The sequence below is a fragment of the Ipomoea triloba genome, chromosome 10, assembly GCF_003576645.1.
Source record: "Ipomoea triloba cultivar NCNSP0323 chromosome 10, ASM357664v1".
NCBI classification, from domain to species: Eukaryota; Viridiplantae; Streptophyta; class Magnoliopsida; order Solanales; family Convolvulaceae; genus Ipomoea; species Ipomoea triloba.
Genome location: NC_044925.1, coordinates 6,690,603 through 6,714,505, shown reverse-complemented (window position 1 = coordinate 6,714,505; position 23,903 = coordinate 6,690,603). Strand labels below are relative to the sequence as shown.

Sequence of the window (23,903 nt, the reverse complement as noted above, 5' to 3'; positions counted from 1 at the left end):
CTCATATGCAATTTGTATAATAGAGTTTATACCACTAACTGGTTTGATATCTTGATTTCCTCTATTATTTTTGAAACAACGAGGTTCAGAATTTATACTCGTAAGGTACTTTATTTTTTATTTTTTTTTTGAGTACAGGTACTGTATTTCATAACACAAAAAACAATAATATTACAACATAAGATACATAGCATAGCATTATGGACCCAGTTAGACTGGAAAGACGACATACCTAATTCATACTCGTAAAGTACAAAATTCCATAACACAAAACACATACACATGTTATATATTTACTTATTTTTCAAATCTGATTTAGGTACATAATTTGTATTCGATCATATATAAGCACAAAATTTCACAGCATAAGACACAAAAACTCATAACATAAGACACATACAGTTACTAATTTGTTCCAGGTATAAAATTCATACTCATACAGAATTTCATAACGCAAGATACAAAAAGTTATAACATAAAATACAAACACATGGACCAGGGCCCATAGTGCAATGTGAACTCTAGTCCATGGTATAATGATCGGTAACCTCTAGACCTAGCTTGTTTATTCAATCTATTAAATGATTCATATTACATAATACTAATAATTCCTTTGCCATCCCATTTCTGAACAATTTAAACCATTTTCTACCGCGAATAAGGAATTAAACTCGTTCAATTCACGAGAAAATGGCTATGATTTCACCTGGGATATAACTCAGTAATGGAGGCCTCATTTTGGGATGAATAAGCTGCAGTTTCTGGAAGCAACAGAACCTCATTACTGATAGTACTGTGCATGAAGAATGGTGGTGCAGATGGTACTGGAAGACTCATAGAAAAACCACTTAGCATGAGAACAACTGTGGACATGGTTGGCCTATCTGCAACGTTTTCTTGAACACAAAGCAATGCCAAGTGTATGCACCTCATCATTTCAGGCACAGAACCTGATTTACCTTTCAGGAAGGGATCTACCAGATTCATGGCTGTCCCTTCCCGCCACTGTGTCCAAGCCTGTCCCAATTTAATCCAATTCATCAATCATCAGTGCTCAACTAATAAAAACAAAAAATAGTTTTATATATAAATGTTTTCACTTACATAGCTCAGAAGGTCTTTTACAGATTCTCCGTTTTTGAAACAGCTATTCTTCTGACCGCTTACAATTTCCAGGACTAATACTCCAAAACTGAAAACATCAGATTTAACTGAAAATTGACCGTGCATTGCATACTCCGGTGACATGTATCCACTGCATTTTTAAAAAGCCAAAATAAGAATTATGTAATCAATCTAGGGCATGAGTCCGTTACTGACCGTAATGATGATGCTTACTAAGTTCCCACAATTCTGCTTGTATTGCCTTCGCTTTCATCCAATTCAAACAACTTTGCCATGCCAAAGTCTGAGATTTTTGGATTCATATTTGCATCTAGTAGAACATTGCTTGCTTTGAGATCGCGATGAATAATGCGAAGACGAGATTCTTCATGAAGATAAAGAAGTCCCCTGGAAATGCCACCAATGATCTTGTAACGTGTCTCCCAATCCAAATTTTCTCGTTTGACAGGGTCTACAAGTGGATTACAACTTCAAAATTGAATGACAAAAGAAGAGTTTTATAAAAGAATCACATAGAGATAGATAAAAGAAAGCAATAATACCAAACAAAAAGTGATCAAGGCTAGCATTAGGAGCAAATTCATATACAAGAAGTTTTTCTCTCCCTTCCAAGCAAAACCCAAGTAGCCTAACCAAATTTCTGTGTTCAAGCTTGGCTACCAAAAGGACCTCATTTTTAAATTCCTGATCACCTTGCCTTGAATTAACAGAAAGCCTTTTCACAGCTAGCTGTAGTCCATTTGGAAGTTTACCCTAAATTGTATCATGCAAAACATAATCATTTGAGCTTTACTTGGTAAGAAATAACTATATTGAATCATTAAAATGAATGGCAGAAGGTTAAAAAAATTTACCTTGTAAACAGGACCAAATCCACCTTGTCCAAGCTTGTTAGAATCTGAAAAATTGTCTGTAGCGGTTTTTATAATATCAAAGTTGTATTGTAGGGACTCCATAATACTAATGTCATCCAAGGAGCTCATTTCATCCACAACTTCACAGAACAAATATGAAAAATATTAGTGATGTGTACCTAACCTAAACTTTTAGGTAGTCGTACTCAAAAAAAAAAAAAAAAAACCTTTAGGTGGCCGGACTAATTAAAGTGAAATAAATTGACGAAGTGAAGTTTACAAGTATTATATTATTATTGTTTTTGTTTTTCCCTCAATTTTCAGCTTATTTGTATCATTTTACATATATCATTTTCTTTTACCTTGCATTTTTAATCTCAAAATCACCTTACTAAATAAATATTGTAAAGAGTTACGGAGTATTATTCATGAATCATCATATTTGACCCAATAATAATAATAGATCTAGCTAGAAAGTCATTCAAGATTCCTTTACGTATTGCTATTACTCATCACCTATTCGATGACTATTAATTTAATTTCTCCCTAACTTTTACCTAACAACTACGTTAATATATATTTTGACATGTTTCTAGATATGACATTGGTATTTTTATACCCAAACCCCCATCGATCAACCCAAATTATATTGTGGACCATGGTCCACGATGCATTGTGGACCATGGCTATGACTGATACTGCAGTTGTGTTGAAAGGAAACTGTAGTTGCGCGGAACATGGGTCGTTCATCCATTCAATACAATTACAGTATCAGTTCAACACAACTACAGTATCCGTTCAACGCAACTGCAGTATCAGTTTAACACAACTGCAGTTTCAGATGGATAAAACAGTCTTTATTCCGCGCAACTACAGTTTCCTTTCAACACAACTGCAATATCAGTTCAACACAACTGCAGTATTAATTCATTACAACTACAGTATCAACCATGACACATGGTCCACAATGCATTGTGAATCATGGTCCACAGTATAACGACTGATCGATCAATAAACACAACATTTTGGTAATGAAAAAAAAAAGGTCAAATTGTTGCTACGAGTCAAATGGATGTGAAAGTTACCGTCCATGTTGTTCTCCTGCTTCCTTTTTTGCTTTTTCTTCCGGACAATGCAAACGCATAGACTAAGAACAATAATAATAATTGCTACAATTGGAACCACAATAATGATGATAATTCGAACTTTATTGTCATTTTTTCCTGTAAAATAAAGTTCTTGAATTACTTATATGATTATGTAAATACTTTCTAAATTAATTGAACAAAAAGCATGAGTAACAAAAAACTTCTATTTAGTCAGTGGCTGAGCCAGAAATCTTCTCTAGTGGGGGCGAAAAATTAAAACTAACAATGATATTTTGAAAAAAAAAAATGAAAAACTTAGATACCGATGCATACATAATTACATATTGTGAAAAAAAAATGAAAAACTTAGATACCGATGCATACATAATTACATATTGTTGACTAGTGATGAAGATAAAAATATATTTAAAACGAAATATAAAACATAATTAATTTGATAAAATAGTTCGAATGAAAAACATATAAGAAAAAAGGAAAAATATATATATAGAGGGTAGTCACCCTGTAGGATTTGAACAGTAGACTAATTTATATACAGAGAGATTGGCCTTACCATCTAAGTCAATTAACACTTGTTGAAATCTTGGTATAATGAATATATATACTATATGGGGTGGGGGCAGCTGCCCCCACTGCCCCCATTGTGGCTCTGCCACTGTATTTAGTCGTTTGATTATTGCTCATTTTCAATTTTCGTCTTTAACTTTTAAAGTTATTAAATTCAGTCTTTGGATATTAATTTTTTTCCAAAGGTAATCCACTATAAGTTTTTTCTTTTTTCTTCACTGTATGAATGATTAAAAATTGATGGTGAAATTAAGGCTACTAGGATAACAAAAAAATTAGTGTTTTGCTCTCCGCGTGTGATAAACAATTGACATAATGGTCATGGCATTTCAATTTTAGCCTTAATTTTAATTATTTACACAAACAAACACACACACACACACAAAAAAACTTATAGTGAATTATTATTCGGAATTAACCCTTATGCATGTAAGTATAAAATACAACGCTCAAAATAAATAACTGAAAGTCACCTGATTTTAGGGACGACGGAGCTTCAATTGCTGTAAAATAACAATCTCAATTATTTATGTAAATATAAAATACAACGCTCAAAACAAAAATTCAATTATTTATGTAAATATAAAATAAATATAAAAAAGTCACCTGATTTTGGGGCCGGAGTTCCTATAAAATAAATCTTTGGATTAGTTATAAGATTGTAAATATGTAAACTACCTTAAAAGTGAAGGCAAAAATTTGAGCGAGAACCGGTCAGGTCAATAAATGTCATACTTATATTCTCAAATATGATACTTATAAATCAAGAATATAATTTTTTGTTACTATAAGGGTAAATGTAATATGTAAGGAAAAATGTAATACTTCTACATTTCGATTCAAAAGTATAATATTTTTTTTACATTTCGATTCAAAAGTATTATATTTTCCCTTATGAATACGGGACACTTGCCAACATTACTCATTATGGAAAATGGGATACTTTTGAGGGAAAATATAATACTTTTACATCAAAATGCAAAAGTTTTACATTTTTCCTCAAAAATATTACATTTTTTCTTATAAATAACAAATATTTTATTCATGATTAGTATTACATTTGAGCATATAAGTATGACATTTGCATGTTGATTCGATCTGACCCGACCTGACATGTCGTACGAATTAAATAAGGATCTGTAAGACGCTCTCACACAACTGACACAAGTGTGACCCTAAAGTTAAAGCTAACAAAAAAAATGACTATAATGTCACCTGGTTGTGGTTGTGATTGTGATTGTGGTGGAGTAGATCCAATCAATGTATAATTGTAGAAACGATAAGACTCAAAGCGAAAGTTGCAGCCCGGCCTTACTACTCTGCCCCTTCTCTTGCCAGTGCATGGTTGACATCCAGGGAAATCAGCAAAAGTAGAAACCAAGCAATCAGAGCAATCTTGAGCACCCAAGTCAGGGGAGCACTGCACAGCTGCATATATACTCTGCAAGTCCGGTCCAGATGTATTCCCTGTTAAATATAAATGCAGTCTAAAATTATTGAATAGAATTTACAAGAAATTTAATCTCGTAGTGAAAGCGAAAGCAGTGTTACGTTGATCTCCAGCTATAATTTATATCTTCTCACAGTATGGTAGACGTAGAAAATAACTTTAGCCGTTTTGCCCCATAATGACTTATAACCGGTATTGGTATTATTATGAGTAGTATGACTATATGAGTACCATAACTTACAATATAGGCTTTATATATATAGACATAGCGGTTGATTACAGACAAACTCTAGTAATTCATTCAACCAAATTACCAAACTAAAGTCTAGTCCACTTGCAGAGTACACTTAATTAAAGTCTTAATATATGCTTTCTCCGTCCCATTTTGTTTGTCTAATTCATTAACGAGGTTTCATTGAACTTATTTTTAATTCAACTTCTCATCTCTCTCCATCCCATTTTGTTTGTCAAGTTCATTAAGGATGTTTGATTAAAGTTATTTCTAATTCAATTTTTCATAATATTAACCACATTACGCTCACATGGCACCTCTATGGAATCGAACCCCGATGTTGGGGTATTGACTCTTTGAGCTACAACATATATATAAAAAAGTATAGAACAGATATTATACATTGTAATCGGCGCGCAAGATGTGCGACCGCACAGGGCCCCAAAATTTTGGGGGCCCCTAGTCTAGCCCTGACCTAATAGTTAGTATATGTAATTGTGAATATATTGGTCCAAAATTATTTTTTTTTTTTGTAATTTTTCTTCAATCCGCAGTTTATTTATACTTTGATAGGGTCTCACTTAGTTATTAGCACAGAGCCCCACAAATAAAAATTAATCAGGCCCGGATTGTAATAGATTCAAGAAAAAAAAAATTAATAACAGAAGAGGTAAAATTGAACAAGGGAAGCAACATATATTATACGGGAAAATCCACATTACCTGCCGCAAACTTACATAAGGAGAACCCGTTTGCCGCGCGGTCTCCTAGGCCGTCCAGCAATTTACTTAAATCTCGGTAAAACTGGTCTGGGCTCGACGCGTTCTGCAAATTCCACATGTACATCCAAGGAGACCTCGACCAGCGACCTACGGTGGATACGTTGGAGTAATGGATCAAGCACTCGTCGTACCCTCCGAAAACCTCCTTCTGATTAGGACACAACTGTACTGTCTCCCGAGCTGCATTCTTAATGCAACTTTGGCATATGTCCGTGTTAGGGAATGAATTAACAAGCACTGCGGAAGCGGGTACGGTGATCGCGAATTGAGAATTATTGTAGGAAGTAATAATATGGGAGAAATATAAAATGACAAATAATGGAATATTAATTTTGGGGAGATTGGAAATATAACTCTCTATAATTATTGTAAAGGAAATATTACAATATATAAATTGCTAAGCTTAAATTGGAAATTAAAGAAAGCTAGCAAATGAAAGAAATCCTACGTGAGAATGAACTAGAGAGAAAGAAGAGAGAATTGATATGTTGGGGATGATTTGTTCTTGCAAAGAAGAGCCCTATTTATAGTTGCAGAAGAGGGCATCTGATGGTGGAATATATACTTAGAAATGGGTGTCCTTGTGATTGTGTGAGTTGGAAACCATGTGGAGTATGGGCAATAATCTGGGTAGCCATGTGAAGACCCATGTGCTGAGGAATGTGGTGAGTTGTGTTGTAAGGCAAATGATTTGGCCACATGTTATTGTTAACAATCTCCACCTTGGACAAATCCACCAAAAATTTAACAACTGGAACAACCAACTAAATTCAAGCAATGTTTGAATTTAGCAATAGGTAGTGGCTTGGTAAGCATGTCCGCTGGGTTCTCCAAAGTGTGAACTTTCTGAACAATGATATCTCCTGCAGCTACAACGTCGCGGATGAAATGGTATCTGACATCAATGTGTTTGGTTTTGGCGTGATATGTATCATTCTTGGTGAGATGAATAGCACTCTGACTATCAGAAAACACAGTAGTCTGACCCTGTGAAACACCAAGTTCCATAACCAAACCTCGTAGCCAAGTAGCTTCTTTGACACCCTCTGTTGCTGCAATATATTCCGCTTCAGTCGTGGATAAAGCAGCAATAGACTGAAGCGTAGCTTTCCAACTGATAGCACAATTACAGAGAGTGAAAATATAACTAGAAAGCGACCGGCGTCTGTCAAGATCACCACCATAATCAGAATCCACAAAGCCCATAATATTAGTAGATACAGAAGAATTCCTATCAAAAACCAAGCCCAAAGAAGATGTACCCTTCAAATACCGTAAAATCCATTTAACGGCATTCCAATGTTCCTTACCAGGGTTATGCATATATCTGCTCACAACACTTACAGCATAAGCCAGATCAGGTCTAGTGCATACCATAGCATACATAAGACTTCCAACAGCACTTGAGTAAGAGACCTTTTTCATATAAGCCACATCAGCTTCTGACTTAGGGCATAATTCAGAAGACAACTTAAAGTGTGCACCAAATGGAGTAGACACAGGTTTACAATTTGACATATTAAATCGATCAAGCACCTTATCAACATACTTTTTCTGGGATAGAAAAAGTTTTCCAGCTTGACGATCCCTGTGTATCTCCATGCCAAGAATCTTCTTTGCTGCACCAAGGTCTTTCATCTCAAACTCATTGCTTAGTTGAGACTTCAACTTATTAACAAGAGACATGTCAAGAGAAGCAATGAGCATATCATCAACATAAAGTAATAGATAGATAAAAGACCCATTAGAAAATTCTTTAAAATAGACACAGCTGTCATATTGGCTTCTTGAGAAACCTTGCCCTAACATAAAAGCATCAAACCGCTTATACCATTGCCTTGGAGCTTGCTTCAACCCATAAAGTGATTTCTTCAGGCGACAGACACAATGTTCCTTTCCAGGAACTTCAAACCCCTCAGGTTGATACATGTAAAGTTCCTCATCAAGTTCTCCATGTAGGAATGCAGTCTTTACATCAAGTTGCTCCAACTCCAAATCAAACAGAGCAACAAAAGCAAGTAATACACGTATAGAGGTATGACGAACAACTGGAGAAAAAATCTCATTAAAGTCAATACCTTCACGTTGATCGAAACCTCGAACAACCAACCGTGCTTTCCACCTTGCTTTCTCAACCCTAGGGATGCCTTCTTTCATCTTGTAAATCCACTTGCAACTCAATGGACGTTTACCTTTAGGCAACTCTACCAGCTCCCATGTCTCATTCTTGTGAAGACTTTCAATCTCCTCTTGCATAGCAACCAACCACTTGGACGAGTTGGCACAGGAAATAGCCTCGGAATAGCAAGATGGATCACCATCAACCTCCTGTGCAACTAAAAAGTGCATAAGCAACCAAGTGGGTTTCATCATCATACCTAGCAGGTTTTGTAATTATCCTCCTAGGTCGATCTTGAGCAATAGAATACTCCCGTTGTGGCTCGACAAGAGGTGCGGTACTAGTAGATGCATCATCATTGACAATAGTAATATTGTCATTAGGCCTAAAATTGAACTCCACCTTCTCTCCAGTACCCTGCTTATCACATGTACTGGGTACAATAAAATCTTTTCCAGAAGAAAGTAATGCATTTTCATCAAAAGTGATATCTCGACTCAAAATGATCTTTTGAAAATCAGGAGACCATAGACGATACCCTTTTGACTCAGAAGCATAACCAAGAAAAATGCATTTGATAGCTCTCGGGTTTAATTTACCTGTACTGGAATGAGCATATGTAGGACATCCAAAAACTCTTAAGATAGAGTAATCAACAGGATTACCTGACCAAACTTCTTCTGGAATTCTGAAATCAAGAGAAGAGTGTGGAGATCTATTTACCAAGTAACATGCAGTAGAAACAGCCTCGGCCCAAAAATCACGCCGTTTCCACAACCCAGCATTAGAGAGCATACAACGAGCTCTCTCCAGTAGAGTCCTGTTCATACGTTCTGCAACACCATTCTGCTGGGGTTTACCAGGCAAAGTCTTATGCCTGGCGATTCCATTGATTGTACAGAACTCATTGAACTCTGACTCACAGAACTCCAGTCCATTATCTGTCCTGAGCTTTTTGACCCTTTTCCCTGTCTGAGTTTCAACAAGTATTTTCCATTTTTTGAAAGTAGAAAATGCTTGATTTTTGTGTTTCAAGAAATAAACCCAGACCTTACGAGAAAAATCATCAATAATAGACATAAAATATCTACAGCCTCCTAGAGATTGGACCTTAGTTGGTCCCCATAAATCATAATGAATATATTCCAATACATCTTTGGTACGGTGTGTAGCAGTAGAGAAACTAACCCTNTTACCTGTACTGGAATGAGCATATGTAGGACATCCAAAAACTCTTAAGATAGAGTAATCAACAGGATTACCTGACCAAACTTCTTCTGGAATTCTGAAATCAAGAGAAGAGTGTGGAGATCTATTTACCAAGTAACATGCAGTAGAAACAGCCTCGGCCCAAAAATCACGCCGTTTCCACAACCCAGCATTAGAGAGCATACAACGAGCTCTCTCCAGTAGAGTCCTGTTCATACGTTCTGCAACACCATTCTGCTGGGGTTTACCAGGCAAAGTCTTATGCCTGGCGATTCCATTGATTGTACAGAACTCATTGAACTCTGACTCACAGAACTCCAGTCCATTATCTGTCCTGAGCTTTTTGACCCTTTTCCCTGTCTGAGTTTCAACAAGTATTTTCCATTTTTTGAAAGTAGAAAATGCTTGATTTTTGTGTTTCAAGAAATAAACCCAGACCTTACGAGAAAAATCATCAATAATAGACATAAAATATCTACAGCCTCCTAGAGATTGGACCTTAGTTGGTCCCCATAAATCATAATGAATATATTCCAATACATCTTTGGTACGGTGTGTAGCAGAATGAATATATTCCAATACATCTTTGGTACGGTGTGTAGCAGTAGAGAAACTAACCCTCTTTTCTTTGGTACGGTGTGTAGCAGTAGAGAAACTAACCCTCTTTTGTTTCCCAAAAACACAATGCTCACAAAATTGTAATTTTCCCGTACCTGAATTTCCTAGGAGGCCTTGCTTGCTCAGGATATGCATGCCTTTCTCACTCATATGCCCCAGACGCATATGCCATAGTTGAGTGAGATCTGCGTCGTCCACCGATGATGAGACTGCTGCTGAACCTGTCACAATACTGCCATGCAACACATACAAGCTTCCAGAACGAGAAGCTTTCATGAGAACAAGAGAGCCTTTTATCACCTTTAGAACTCCACCTTCAGCTATGTACTTACACCCCAAAGATTCCAGGGTGCCCAAAGATATCAGGTTCCGTTTTAAGTCAGGAATATACCGAACATTGGTAAGAGTCCTAACAACGTTATCATGAGTCCGGATCTGAACACTTCCAATTCCACTAACCTTACATTGGGTATTATTACCCATCAAGACAATTCCAATATCAACTGGTTCAAGAGAGATGAACCAATCTCTATGAGGACATGTGGAATGTACAACCAGAATCCAGAATCCACTCAGTTTCGCTCCGTTTGCTACCGGAACTAACAGATAACAAAACGTCACCCTCTGAATCACTAGCAACAACACTCGCTTCTGCGGATTTCTTTTCTCTCTCTTGTTTATTTTTCAACTTAAAGCATTCAGACACATCATGTCCATGCTTCTTACAGTACTTACAGGATTTGTTGGACTTACGACCTTTGGACTTAGATCTAGAATTTTTACTAGTTCCCCTTGTATCAAGTGAACGACCCCTAACAGTCAAACCCTCGCCTTTCTCCTCAGATTTAATTTCTAAGTCAAATTTTTCTTTGGACAACAGATTTGAATTAACATCATTAAAAGTAAGGGTTTCCCGTTTACCATATAACATAATTTCTTTGAAATGCTTATATGATTTAGGGAGAGAAACTAGTAACAAAACAGCCCGATCCTCATCATCAATCTCAATAGCAATATTCTCCAAATCCAATAAAATTGAATTAAATTCATCTAAGTGATAATTGATAGAAGTACCTTCCTCCATACGGATTGTGTACAACCGCTCCTTCAGGCGTAACGTATTTGCCAGACTTTTGGTCATATAAAGCGAATCCAGCTTGGACCATAAATCTGACGTAGTCTTCTCACTTACTACCTCACGTAGAATTGCTTTAGATAGGCACAATTGAATGGTTGAACGTGCCTTGTCATCCAGATCTTCCCATTGCTCATCTGTCATTGTAGTCGGCTTCTTGTCTTTCCCGGCTATTGCTCGCTTCAAACCGTTCTGGGTTAGAACGGCTTCCATCTGAACCTTCCAAATGGAAAAGCTAATTTTCCCATCAAACTTCTCGACATCAAACTTGGTGACAGTTGACATCTTTGAAAATAATTCTCAATTAAACCGCTCTGATACCACTTGTTAGGGAATGAATTAACAAGCACTGCGGAAGCGGGTACGGTGATCGCGAATTGAGAATTATTGTAGGAAGTAATAATATGGGAGAAATATAAAATGACAAATAATGGAATATTAATTTTGGGGAGATTGGAAATATAACTCTCTATAATTATTGTAAAGGAAATATTACAATATATAAATTGCTAAGCTTAAATTGGAAATTAAAGAAAGCTAGCAAATGAAAGAAATCCTACGTGAGAATGAACTAGAGAGAAAGAAGAGAGAATTGATATGTTGGGGATGATTTGTTCTTGCAAAGGAGAGCCCTATTTATAGTTGCAGAAGAGGGCATCTGATGGTGGAATATATACTTAGAAATGGGTGTCCTTGTGATTGTGTGAGTTGGAAACCATGTGGAGTATGGGCAATAATCTGGGTAGCCATGTGAAGACCCATGTGCTGAGGAATGTGGTGAGTTGTGTTGTAAGGCAAATGATTTGGCCACATGTTATTGTTAACAGTCCGGCTCAACGTCACCTCGGCAGAGCCCAACCACACTCACCCTGTCGGGAGTTTCGCCCATGGAAGCATTGCAGAACCCATATTCATCGAGTTTAGAAGGGAGGGACGCAAGAAGCGTGTTAAGGTTTCTCTGGTAGGTGCTGTTTTCTGTGTAATTCCCACTTTGCACGCAGTCACAGTACCGGAGGTCAGGTTGTGCGATAGCTAACAAGGTCATCATACTACAAAGGTATAGGAAAGCCAGCCATTTCTGCAAATCCATGGCTTCAGACTCAGACAAACTATATGTTCGCCACAGATTAGATGAGCCAAAGTTTCAAGTGGACATGATTTCAAATTTTCAATCACATATGAATATAAAACTTAGCCAATGGTGCATATTGATAAACCTTGTCTTGTGATCCCAACTCCCTAACCTGTAAATCACTAAGAAAGTTTATAAATTGCCCTCTGCTCAGAATCAAATTTGTAACTTATTATGATTATTAAAAAGTAAATAATTTGACCAATTTAATTGAGTTGCGTAAATATAAACCTAGGGTGCGTTTGGTTCCCACATGGGAATCGGAATCGGAATCGGAATGGGTATCAAATACTTCGTAATGGTAATGTGTTTTGGTGAAAGTATTTTGCATGTTTGGTAGTAGGGTGGAATGAGAATGATTATTAATAGTTGGGGAAGAAATAAGGAAGGGAAATGAAACCCTTATTTAATAAGGGTATTAATTTTTCAATTAATGGGTATTCTAAACTCATAACAAGATTTTAAAAACCTGTCAACCAAACACTAACAATCATTATTATACCCATTGCTTATGCCTAAACCCCAACCAAACACATCCCTAGTTTTCCTTAGAAATGGTAGACTGAGAATGACGGGTGTTGAAAAACTGATATGACTCCAATCAGGGCGGAAAGGTCCAGGAAATTAAAAAGCAGCAAAATATCAAGGGCACGCGGATTTATTTTGTGGTTAATATTTTCTGCCTCTACGTCTAAGGAAATTATTATGTGGATTTTTAAATTTTACTCTAAAATTTTATTTTCTCTTAAATTTTTTATATATGTTTTTCTTAGATTCACGCAAATAATTTATCATTATCTGTCATATCTGGGATTAAAAGTGATGGAGTATTTAGAAGTACATGTAGTAATATTCTCACGGAAATGCCAAAAATTACCTCCAATCACTTGTGGCTTAATTTTTAACTTGTATTCCTAAGAATATTTGTAATCAATTTTGATGAGCACTTTAGACCCCTCATAATTCATTACCAGGGACCAACATGTATAATAATTTATTGTTTTCTCTAAGTTTTCTATTAGCGCCAGACACCCGGTCTCTTTTTGTCAAACTCATCAAATAGAGGTGGATGCAGATTTTTCTCATCACGCAACAAAAAAAAGCCTAAAATATTCAACAATAATTAAAACCTTTATAAGAGTGAGGTTTGGTGTTAATAAATATATGGTAACTAAAATATCATCTATAAGAGAAATATACAAAAGCCGTGTTCAGATAAGGCATTTGTGTGGAGTATTCAATATTAGTTTGTTTTTTTTTTGAAGATAATAATATTAGTTTGTTTTTATTTAGTATATATGTACAACTTGATTGGTGAAATATCTGCCAAGTATCTTTCCATCAATCTCTTGAGTAGTTATCTTCAACATAACGTTGGGAAAATGCTAAAATTCGGTGGAAATTTTGAAAAGGTTATTTTCACTCCTAAAATCACTCTTTTTTTAATGTAAAATTATATGACTTTAAATAAAGGAAAAAAAAAAAAGAAAAAAATCCAACCCAATAAATATATAGCATGACTAGAAAAAAAATCAGCATATATGATTGATAATGACACATATCCTCACTTTTCCAACCCAACGAATTGAGAACGTATTCTAGCATACACGACTATATATAATCTTAACCCAAAATCGAAGTTAAGTCAAGTCGTGCATGCATCCAGCATCTATATCTATATATATATATATATATATATATATATATATATATATATATATATATATATATATATATATATATATATATATACTAATTTTTTCTATGAGCGATGTGCAAAAAATATGTGTCCAATATTAATATTTTATAATAAAATTTTAAATTTATTTAGATTTTAGATATTTATATTATTGTAAATAATAATAATAATAATGTAAAATAGTTTTATAAATTTTAAATTTATATTTTAGAAAATAACTAACATATAACTCCAATATATAATGTGTATATATTATTATTATTGAAGAAAATAAAAAAATATATAGTGGATGCATGTACATGGTAACAATAGTGGAAAAGATAACGGAAATTATAGCGGTAGGGATATGTTTGTCTAATATATTGTAAAGTACAACTTTTATAGCATAATGTACAAAAAAAAATTTAACGTAAAAAATTAAATGGACATAAATGAAGGGTATAACCTTCATTCACACTTATTATATTTTTAGATATTTATATAATAATAGAAGTGATTGTGGGATTTTCTCATCCAAACTTAATTAGGAACAATTTAATAATATCAACATCATTGGACAAAAGTGTCATTTAGGATTAGTATTTAAAAATCTTAAATAAATGATTACATTTTCCTTTTGAAACACTACCTATAAATACAATGGATTGGTGATCATAATTTTTCATTTTGCTCTTCTTCATTTTCCATTCATTTTCCTCTTTTTTGATCTGTGTATTATTTTGCTTTCTTTATCATGATTTCATTCGCTTTTTTGGATGACCCAATCATAATTCTTCATTTTCTGTTCATTTTCTGTTCATTTTCCTCTTCTTCAATTTGTGCATTCTCATTCATTTTTTTGGGTGACCCCAATCATAATTCTTCATTTGTTGTCATTTTTCTCTTCTTTGATCTATGTGTTCTTTTACCTTCTTTATCATGATTTCATTTGCTTTTTTGGGTGATCCAATGATAAAGTAGAAATTTAAGATAAATTTATTTTGGGATTTGATAGATCTGGATTTTTCAAAATATTTTTTTTGTGGGAATTAAGGATTTCAGTGGTTAATGAATTGTTTGTGTTTCGAAGCGAGTTGGAGGGATCTGTGATGGGGAGGTCGCATGTGAGAATGGGTGCAAGTGCGGGTAAAACTACACATGCAACCCTTGCAATTGCGAGTGTTGTGAAATCCAGTGGCAAGAAAGCATAAAGTAGAGACGAGTCTAGGTTTAATTTGCGTTGAAAAATAATAATCTTAAAATTATTTAAAAGACTTTGTTGTATACGTAGTTCATGCGGTGAAAGATTAATGATTAATTATGTGGTTTGGTTAGTCTCCGTAATCTACTTTGTAATAAGACAAGTGGATCATAGTATGTATGCAGTCGCGTCGTCTCTACTTTATAACAATTGTGAAAACTCTTTTGGTATCTTTTTTTTTTTTGAAAATAAAGAAACTCATTTATTTAATCATAAGTTGAAACAATTACAAATAGGATCAATGGAATGGTATACCATTCCTTACAGTCAGACATAGAAATAATTTCCCTAGCAATGCTACAAAGAACTTGATTCGCGTTTCACAAATTTGAAGCTAAATCCGTTGGATGAACTTAACGCTTCTTTAATATCATTGAAAGATTGATCAAACGTAGTCAAGACTGACTTCGATTGAAACGTCTTGCACACCACCTGAGTATTTGTTTTCAACCTTACGTTCATTGACAATACATCCATCGATCTGAACTGCAGATGCTCTTCTTCATTGTCATCTTTGTCACCCAGGATGAGGTTCACATACGCCATGACCAACTTTTATGATTCACACTTATGAAGAAAAGAACTCGTCAAAAGAAACGAGAGGAAAACAAACTCGTTAAAAGAAACGAGAGAAAAACAAACTCGTCACACGAACGAGAGAAACAGATAGAAAAACACAAACAAATACAGAACACACAAGACAAGGGAAACAACAGTACACTTCTTCATCCAGATCTAGTTGAATCCTTTGAACTTTGAAACTTCTGCAACTTCCTTCGAGAGTTGGTGGTCGAATCGGCAGTGAAAGTTATGAAACAAAAAAAAAAACAAAGGGAAATAGGAGACCGCCGACCAAAGACATGCCAACACAAAGCTCCGTCAAAGCTTCGGCCAGAGGCCGGCGGCCAAAGAAGATGCAAGGTTTTGAGAGACAGAAGAGAGAATTCGAGAGAATAAGCTAGTGAATTGAAATATTTTGATTGTTTCCTTTTTTGTTATCTTATTATGTAAAGTTTTCTCTTATTTCTGGAGATGGTTCTCAACAAAACAAACTGAATATTCGTATCAATCTAAATAGTTATCATAATATTATATTGTTAGTGTAAATACTCTCGTGTATTCTTATATATGAATGTGTAATTTGAGGTATGGTTGCTCGGGAAATCAAGACCAATGGTTGGAGTCTCCTGAGTTTACAAGTATTCTATAAAGAGAATTGAAAAAAAGTCATTTGTACAAGCGTTTCGCGTGGTATTTATAGAAGATGCAGGAGGGATACCTACTTAGCCAATAATTATCAGGCTCGAATCATGTGTTACTATTAGCGTGTCTTTAAGGGCTACCTCTAGGGCTCGGGACTAAGGTCAATCACATAGTTCGGGACCGAGCACATAAAGGTAAGAGCAGAAGCTTCTTTAGCCAAGGAGGGAAATAATTTTTAGGTCGGGTCGGTCTGTACTCACTCGGGGTCAGGTTAGGTTGGGAAAAGACCCTCACTGCATGGGCAGTCAGATCCAATTAGGTCATTAGTGGATACAAGTCGGCATACCGGGATATATCCAATCCCTTATCAAGTAGTCCCCTAGTCCGTGTCCCAAGTTGAGGTAACACGACGAGGGGCTCAAACTACAAAATTCGAGTGCAAATTAAGGTCAAAGTGCCTTTAGCCGGACCGAGTTTGGTGCAATGCTGCCCGGATTAGTTCACCCGCCACGTATCACGTTGCGTGTGTTTTTTATGTTCTTTTGTGCGGTCAAATAAAAGATGATTGGGGTTACCCCCAGGTTTTTTCGGTCTTTAGGGATGTCAAATTGGAAGTATTGTCAAGTCTTTAGTCTCAGGAATAGATAGCATGTTCCTCATTCGCCATGGTCACGAACCAATCAAATAATCAAAGAATGAATGTTGTACTAACAAATAATGTAAAGAATCAGGATTGAAATCAAGTAAGGAAAACTAGGAAATGAATTACTAGTGGACATGACGCATCATAGTGTGTCTAAGGTCTAGGAGAATTGCATTGCAAGATCGGTTATTCCATAGAGGATTTGCAAGTACCTTTCACCAGTAGGTCTACTAGGCTCTCCCTAGATTTGGAATGCTTTTTAGGCAACCAAAGAGCTTAGGGGCATTTTGACAAACACCTTGCCTGACCTTTCCTACTCACACGTGTTAGGTCTAGAAATAGGAAATCAATGTTGATAGGAGCTACAACAATCCTAGCAATATCTTGCCTAGGTTTGATGCCTCATGCCTTAGATCATTCAATGAGATAGCCACCCTCATAGAAAACACACAATTCACCAACAATGAACAAGAATAATTCATCCAATCATATAATCCAATCTCCCAATTAGAATTGAGGAACTACACTAGCATCATGTCACACTTCACAATTCAATTCCTATAAAAGAAGTTACCTACTCATGCTTTGAAATTGAAATCACAATTAACCTAATTGCACAAATTGAAAATAGCAATTGAATTCAAATTGAAAAGCAAATCAAAGTAGAAACTAAGGAATTACCTAAGAACTTGCAATTGAAATCCAAACAACGTCTTCAAAGTAGATCTTCCTCCGTACAAGATTGAATTGATGTAATGTGTTCTTCTACAAAAATTCTCTCTCTACAATGTTGCTAAACTCTCCAAAAAATGACTAACTCCCTAAAAATATCTAATCTAATCCCTTAAATAGCTCCCTCCAATGCACTTGATGAATTTCGCACCCAGAGTCGACTCCACGAACGAGTCCACGAATATGGATCGCTCGTGGACTTTTCACTTAAAGCCCTTCATTCTCATTCCCACGTCGTGGAGTTGGGGCGTGAAAATTTCTAGAAATAATCCACGCACCACTCCACGACGTGGACTCATCAAATGTCCTTCATCCTTGGTTGTTTCCTTGCCAAGCTCATATGTTTTCTCCTTGAGTCCAAAAGCCTACAAAACCATCTAAAGTGTACCAAAGGGTAGAGCTTTGCAATGATTAACACATTAGAGCACAAAACACCATAAATTAACCACAAAAGAATATCAATTAACACAATTTCACCCCTTTATTAGACCCTTAAACTAGGTATCTTTGGCACCTATCAGGGTGTAAAACCCTGGGGATCTGCATTCAATTTCAAATCTTTTCGCCTCTCTTGCTGATGAGTGCCAAATATGCCTTATTTTTGGGGTGTTTGAGTGGCCTATATTGCATTTATTGGGTTGAATTGTGTGCTTAATTGCTTGATGTTCATATAAGTTGCACTTGAAGAATAACATGGGAACACTTGTAAGGCATTTGAGTAGTTTGAAGGAAAATGGAGTCAAGAAAAGTGCAAATGAAGAAAAGCATGGAAAACTGGGATATGTACGAGGATCACAAGTCCCACAATCAAATTTCGGGTGTTCAACAACAATTACTGCATATCGGTGAATGACTTGGGCTTTTTACTTGGTTTTTACACCTGGGAAGAGCAAAAGAATGAATGGTACTGGGAGTTACCACTTGACTTAGAGGATGAGAGGACCCCGTTCAATTCTTGGAGAGAAATATCAAAACTGGGGATTTGTTGGCAGGGATCAAGGGTACACGTCGCGGACATTACTAGGCATGACTTGAAAGTGGTGAGGAGAACAATTGCATACTCTTAGGGTGGTGGTCGAAGGGCAAACTACAATAAGGTGTACCGGACTGACCTTTTCTACTTATGGAGCATGGACACTAGTAACCCCATCAATATGGGGGAAGTTTGTAGATATTGGCTTGAGAAGCAATGTAGTAGTGACAATGAGAACGTGTATATTGGGCCACTTGTTAGCCAGTTGTGTATTGGGCTTGGATTCACCGCCCTATTGGCAAGAGAGAGTCGGGTTTCTGAGATGGAACCTATGGCAAAAGAGGATGTTTTGGCCTTAGAGATTCCTCCTTTACACGAGGAGGTTGATATTCATCCACCACCACCACCCATGCCCAAATTTCCACCAGTACCACTACACTACGCCACAGTCACGGATTGGTCAACAATGCAAGCGTTCCACAATCAACTTCACATGGAAGAAGCTAATTTCATAGGGATTAGGGAGGAATTGACAACTCTTCTTGAAAGCTTGGGTTCTCTTCTTGCTTGATTGGATCTCGTGATTGATTGATTGCAATTGCTATTGAGTTAGGTATTTTTCCTGCATTTATTTCCTTTAATTTACTCCATTGATTGCTCAATTGCTATTATCTCTCAATCTAGATCAATGCATGGCTAGGATTGCTATGTGAATTAGATTAATTTCTCTTGTGATGGTGTGTGGATTGATTGTGGTAGATTGACTATGTGTTGATGTTTTAAGACCTTTGTTGGAAGTAGAATTTTTCTTGACTTATGTATGTGAAGTGCGCACCTAATGTATGAGGTTTTGGTCGAGTGTACTTGCAAGAGATTGAGGTACACTCAACCCTTTTTGCTTGCACTTCCCGCCTTGCGATCCGAGAGGCCAAGTTCGGAAGAAGGCATGTAAACAAGGTGTTTGATGAAATTCCTTAGACAAGAATTGTCTAAGAGGCTAAGACCGAATCGGCTTAGCAATAGTAGAAGTGTCTTCCAAAGATCACAATTAAGACATAGCTTCAATGCTCACCAATGTCTCTCCATTGCACATAAGCAAGGGAATGACAATCCAATTCACTTATCAAATGGTGTCGTTGCCGGGGATGGCAATGGTCTTGGATGTTATGTTGTTGGCATGAGTTGCACATTTGTTTAAGAAGTTTAGTTTCTTTCTTTTACTTGTTCTTTTACTTACATTTTGCCTATTCCATAGTGTTTTCATTTAGTGATTACCTTGTGAATCCACTTTGTTGTTCATTTCACCATTCGATTTTGTTGAGTTGTGACTTCAATTTTGTTTTTAATCATTGTACATTGTGTTTGTATTTCTCTTCTCTTCTTCCTATTTCAAAAATTCTTAGAGCTTCCCGAGCTAGAGCGCAAGTATTTCAACAAAGTTTCATTGCTTCAAACGCATATGATCGTATCTCTTGGTAACAATTCGATCTCTAATACTTTAATTTATTTTCTTAGGTTTTTAGTCTCGTCAATCTTAGGCTTTACTAACTCTCTTGGTTAATGCCCGTTCACTAAAGTTCTTCACATCTGTCTTCCTTCTAAAGGAAGGGGTAACATGTCTAACTAAGATAGCTAGAATCTCTTGGTCAGGGACTACGACGTTATGGTTGAGGTGGGTTCATTCTCGGTGTCATCGTACGACACCATCATCGATGAGGTCAAACGATTTTCAGAAGTCCGGGGTGATTCACTGAGCACAACCACTAAAGAGGTCGGGGGTTGCCGAGCCTTCCCAACCCGGGGGTGCAATTCCTTCTACCCAGGTAACTTCTGACCATCTTGATACTCATTCTACCCCTATTGTTTCTCGACCTTTTCCCATTCTTTCTCCTCGGATACGAGCCCCCACTCTTACTAATGGACGGCACAAATTTCTAAGTGTCGAACAGGTTGGGACCTATGAGCACCTCCTAGCCCTTTCCGACCTCCAGGACTTGAAAAACCTCCTAGACGGACGAGCTAAGTACGATGCTCGGCATAGTTTTGGTATCATTATTGATCATCACCAAGGGGATTGGATCAGGTTACACTTAGACCCACTAAAAGCCCCAATTTCCCTTTCATTCTCTCCCTTCTTATCAGCTTTCCTTGAACACTATGGGGTTGTGCCAGGTCAGATCTGTCCGAGCGTGCATTGGATTCTAGCATGTTTTCCTCAAATCTGTGCCCATCACAATTCCTTACACCCTCGAACTCCCTCGTTTCATATTCTCGGTTCGAGCTCTGCAACCGAAACATTGGGGGGGTTCTTGTGATCCAAACGAAAGGGCTGGTCTGCAGCATTATCCATCTCCCCGACAACAAAGGATGGAAGCACTGGTTTTTCTTGCTAAAATACAAGTGGCGCCTGTTGGTTCCAAACACCTAGAGCTCACAGTTTTGTTGGCACGCTTACCTGGCCCCGATGCCACTGTAACCGCTTATACTAAGTCCATTTCATCTAAGTTTTACGACTACCGGGTGTTTCAGACCTCCTAGGACTATGTAGCTGCTAACCTTCAAGATCCTCGGTACGCCCTCGACAAGAAATATGTTCCTAAGACGAAGGTAGTCACAATTGTTGTCCCCCCCCCTCTCCCCCAGGGCGACTAAACCAATCACAGGAAGTCTTCTTTCATACTTTTATCGCAATGTGTTCTTTAAAACTTTATTATTATCTCCAAGCCTTTTGTGCTCGGTTTTGCATAAATGGGTTTGGATAAGGTATTCGAAACCAACTCCCACCGACTTGCCTGCCCAAAGATTGCCTTGGGCGAGAAAAAGGTTGCTACCCCTAAGGCCTGCCCCTGACAACTGTCGTGTCCATCAGCTCAAGCTCGGACTTGCCAATCACCCGTGCTTACAATAAACGGGGCAAGGACAAAGTCTCCGAGGTGGAGGAAACGGCCCTGACCAAGAAACCGAGAAGAGCTGAATCTCCCGACCACACCCCAATTATAGGCGCGCTGCTAAGCGGGGAAGATCAGCTGGCTACCCTCATGGATAAGCTCATCGCCTTTCTACCAGAGGCCGAGAGCACCCGGGATTGGTTGACAAACAGGGTCAGCAAGCACGGGACTCAAGAGCTCTTGCAGGTTCGTTCTTAGACCCGAGTTCCTTACCTTAAACACTTTTCCTTTATTTTAATGGCTTGTTCTATGCTCCGTAGTTGAGCTGCACAATGGTCGGTCTTTTTTGCTGGACTAAGGCGGCCAAACGCCTTTATGAAAAGGAGTTAGAGGCAGCTAAGCAAAGCATAGCTTGTCGGGATGCCAAAATCCGAGAGCTAGAGAAGAGGGCTAAGTCAGCCGAGCAAAAGGTCGAGGCAGCTGCCGAGCTGGAGAAGAAGGTGAACCGATCGAGTAGAGAGCCGAGACGGCCATTACGGACTACAAAGCATTCACATCCTTTGTCGAGGACGCTGCGACTCATCCCAAGCGACTGGCCGTGCAAAGTCTTCAAATCCTAAGCCGCCGATGAACCATTCTTGTAGTCCATGCTCAATACCAATGTTGGGGAGAATATGGTCTGGGAATATGGTAAGTGATCCTTCATGATCGGCAAGTTCAAGATGTATGTCGAGGTAAAAGAGAACCTCTCTTAGTCATTAGACGATGATGACTTGGAGTCGGTCCTCGGCATCTTGCTCGAGGAGGTAGCAGGCCTCGGCCAAATGTCATATACCGAGCTAGCCTCAACCGAGTGAGCGCAGGAGCAAGCTAGAGCTAAGAAGGAAATAACTCCTCGTGAGGGGTAAACTTTATCTACTCGAGAGCCCGACCCCGAGCTATGTCGGGCAAACTTAAGTTTAAACTGATGAGAACTCGGCTCTAGTTGTGCCGAGCACTAGAACTTTGCCATTCCCTAGTTAATCCTGATTTCGCTCAGGTCTTAGACCACTCCCTCAAAGGTTATTCTCTTATCTTGTTTACTTACTCAACCATGCATTGCTTTTTTTTCAAACACCTCGAGGTCGGGGACCTTTTGCTTTTAGTTGCTTGTGTTACGGTCTAGGGACCATTCGACACCAACGTCTTAGCGTCGGATCTCACATCAATCTAGGGATCGAATTTGCTACCGACCTAGGGATCGGATTTGATACCGATCTAGGGATTGGGTTTATCATCGATCTAGGGATTGGATTTCATACCGATCAAGGGATCGAGTTTTCTTCTCTCCTATTGAGTTTATGCTCGGGGTTGTGTGCCTAACTATTGATTGTTAATGAGGACGCTTCTCCTCTAAGTCCTTGTTTAGGGGTCTAGGGACGTTCTTTCTATTGATCTTACGATCCATCAACGAGAACGCTTTTCCTACCATGCCCTTGCTTGGACTCTCGGTCTAGGGACTATATTTCTTCGATCTAAAGATCGTTTGGGACCAACATCTAACGTCGGATTATCCCTCGATCTAGGGATCGGATATGACACCGATCTAAGGATCAGATTTTTTGCGGTCTAGGGAACGGCTTATACCGACCTAGGGTCGGGTTTATCTTTAAATCTCGAGATCAAAAGTGGGATCTAAAGATCATTCCGTGCTCTTGCCAAAATCGTTCTTCTTAAACTCGAGGTGTTTGAGGAATATAACCTAAGTTAATTAGATTCCGACGAAATATCAACAAAGTTACATTTTGATTAACTTATATACAAACTATTACGCGAATTAAAGAAGTCGAAGCAGTGGCTATTCGTGAATCCCTCAGTTGGCTCAAATCTCTTACACTCAACAATATCATCATTGAGACTGACTCCCAAAAAGTTGTCCAGGGTTATAATTCAGGGGTTGGAGAGTCTGCCTTTCATTTGATCTTAGCATATATCAAAAACGAACTTAATGATATTATTTACTCATTCTGTTTAGGGTTTAGTTTGTATTAAGCGGTCTGCGAATCAAATGGCCCACTTAATGATATTATTTACTCATTCTATTTAGGGTTTAGTTTTTATTAAGCGATCTGCGAAGCTAGACAATCTGTTTCTTTGTCTAGTTGTTCAGAGTAGTTCACAGACCACCACCACCCCCCCCCCCCCCCCCCCCCC

The 23,903-nt window shown here is 37.5% G+C and overlaps 1 protein-coding gene across 3 annotated transcripts; it reads right to left on the bottom strand.

The window, feature by feature from the left end:
- Positions 1-612: 612 nt before the first annotated feature.
- Positions 613-12,441, bottom strand: LOC116031859 (putative receptor-like protein kinase At4g00960). 3 transcript variants are annotated; one of them, XM_031274183.1, is made up of 11 exons: positions 12,032-12,441; positions 6,060-6,332; positions 4,871-5,122; positions 4,262-4,282; positions 4,129-4,158; positions 3,065-3,202; positions 1,980-2,119; positions 1,668-1,878; positions 1,339-1,576; positions 1,105-1,255; positions 613-1,017 (listed from the first exon to the last, which is right to left on the bottom strand). In XM_031274183.1, the coding sequence occupies exons 1-11, from the start codon at positions 12,288-12,290 to the stop codon at positions 703-705; spliced, it is 2,028 nt and encodes a 675-aa protein (XP_031130043.1). In that variant the 5' UTR covers positions 12,291-12,441; the 3' UTR covers positions 613-702. The 3 variants fall into 3 exon arrangements, with proteins under 3 accessions (XP_031130043.1, XP_031130044.1, XP_031130045.1); XM_031274184.1 differs by having other exon boundaries at positions 1,980-2,023; XM_031274185.1 differs by lacking the exon at positions 3,065-3,202.
- Between the last annotated feature and the right edge of the window lie 11,462 nt (positions 12,442-23,903).

Excerpts from the sequence above, each read along its gene's own strand:
- LOC116031859 (XM_031274183.1), bottom strand. The coding sequence starts at position 12,290 with ATGGATTTGCAGAAATGGCTGGCTTTCCTATACCTTTGTAGTATGATG. Across the intron at positions 1,577-1,667 it reads CCTTGATCACTTTTTGTTTG|ACCCTGTCAAACGAGAAAAT; the intron begins GTATTATTGCTT and ends ATCCACTTGTAG. Across the intron at positions 1,256-1,338 it reads AGCAGAATTGTGGGAACTTA|TGGATACATGTCACCGGAGT; the intron begins GTAAGCATCATC and ends TTAAAAATGCAG.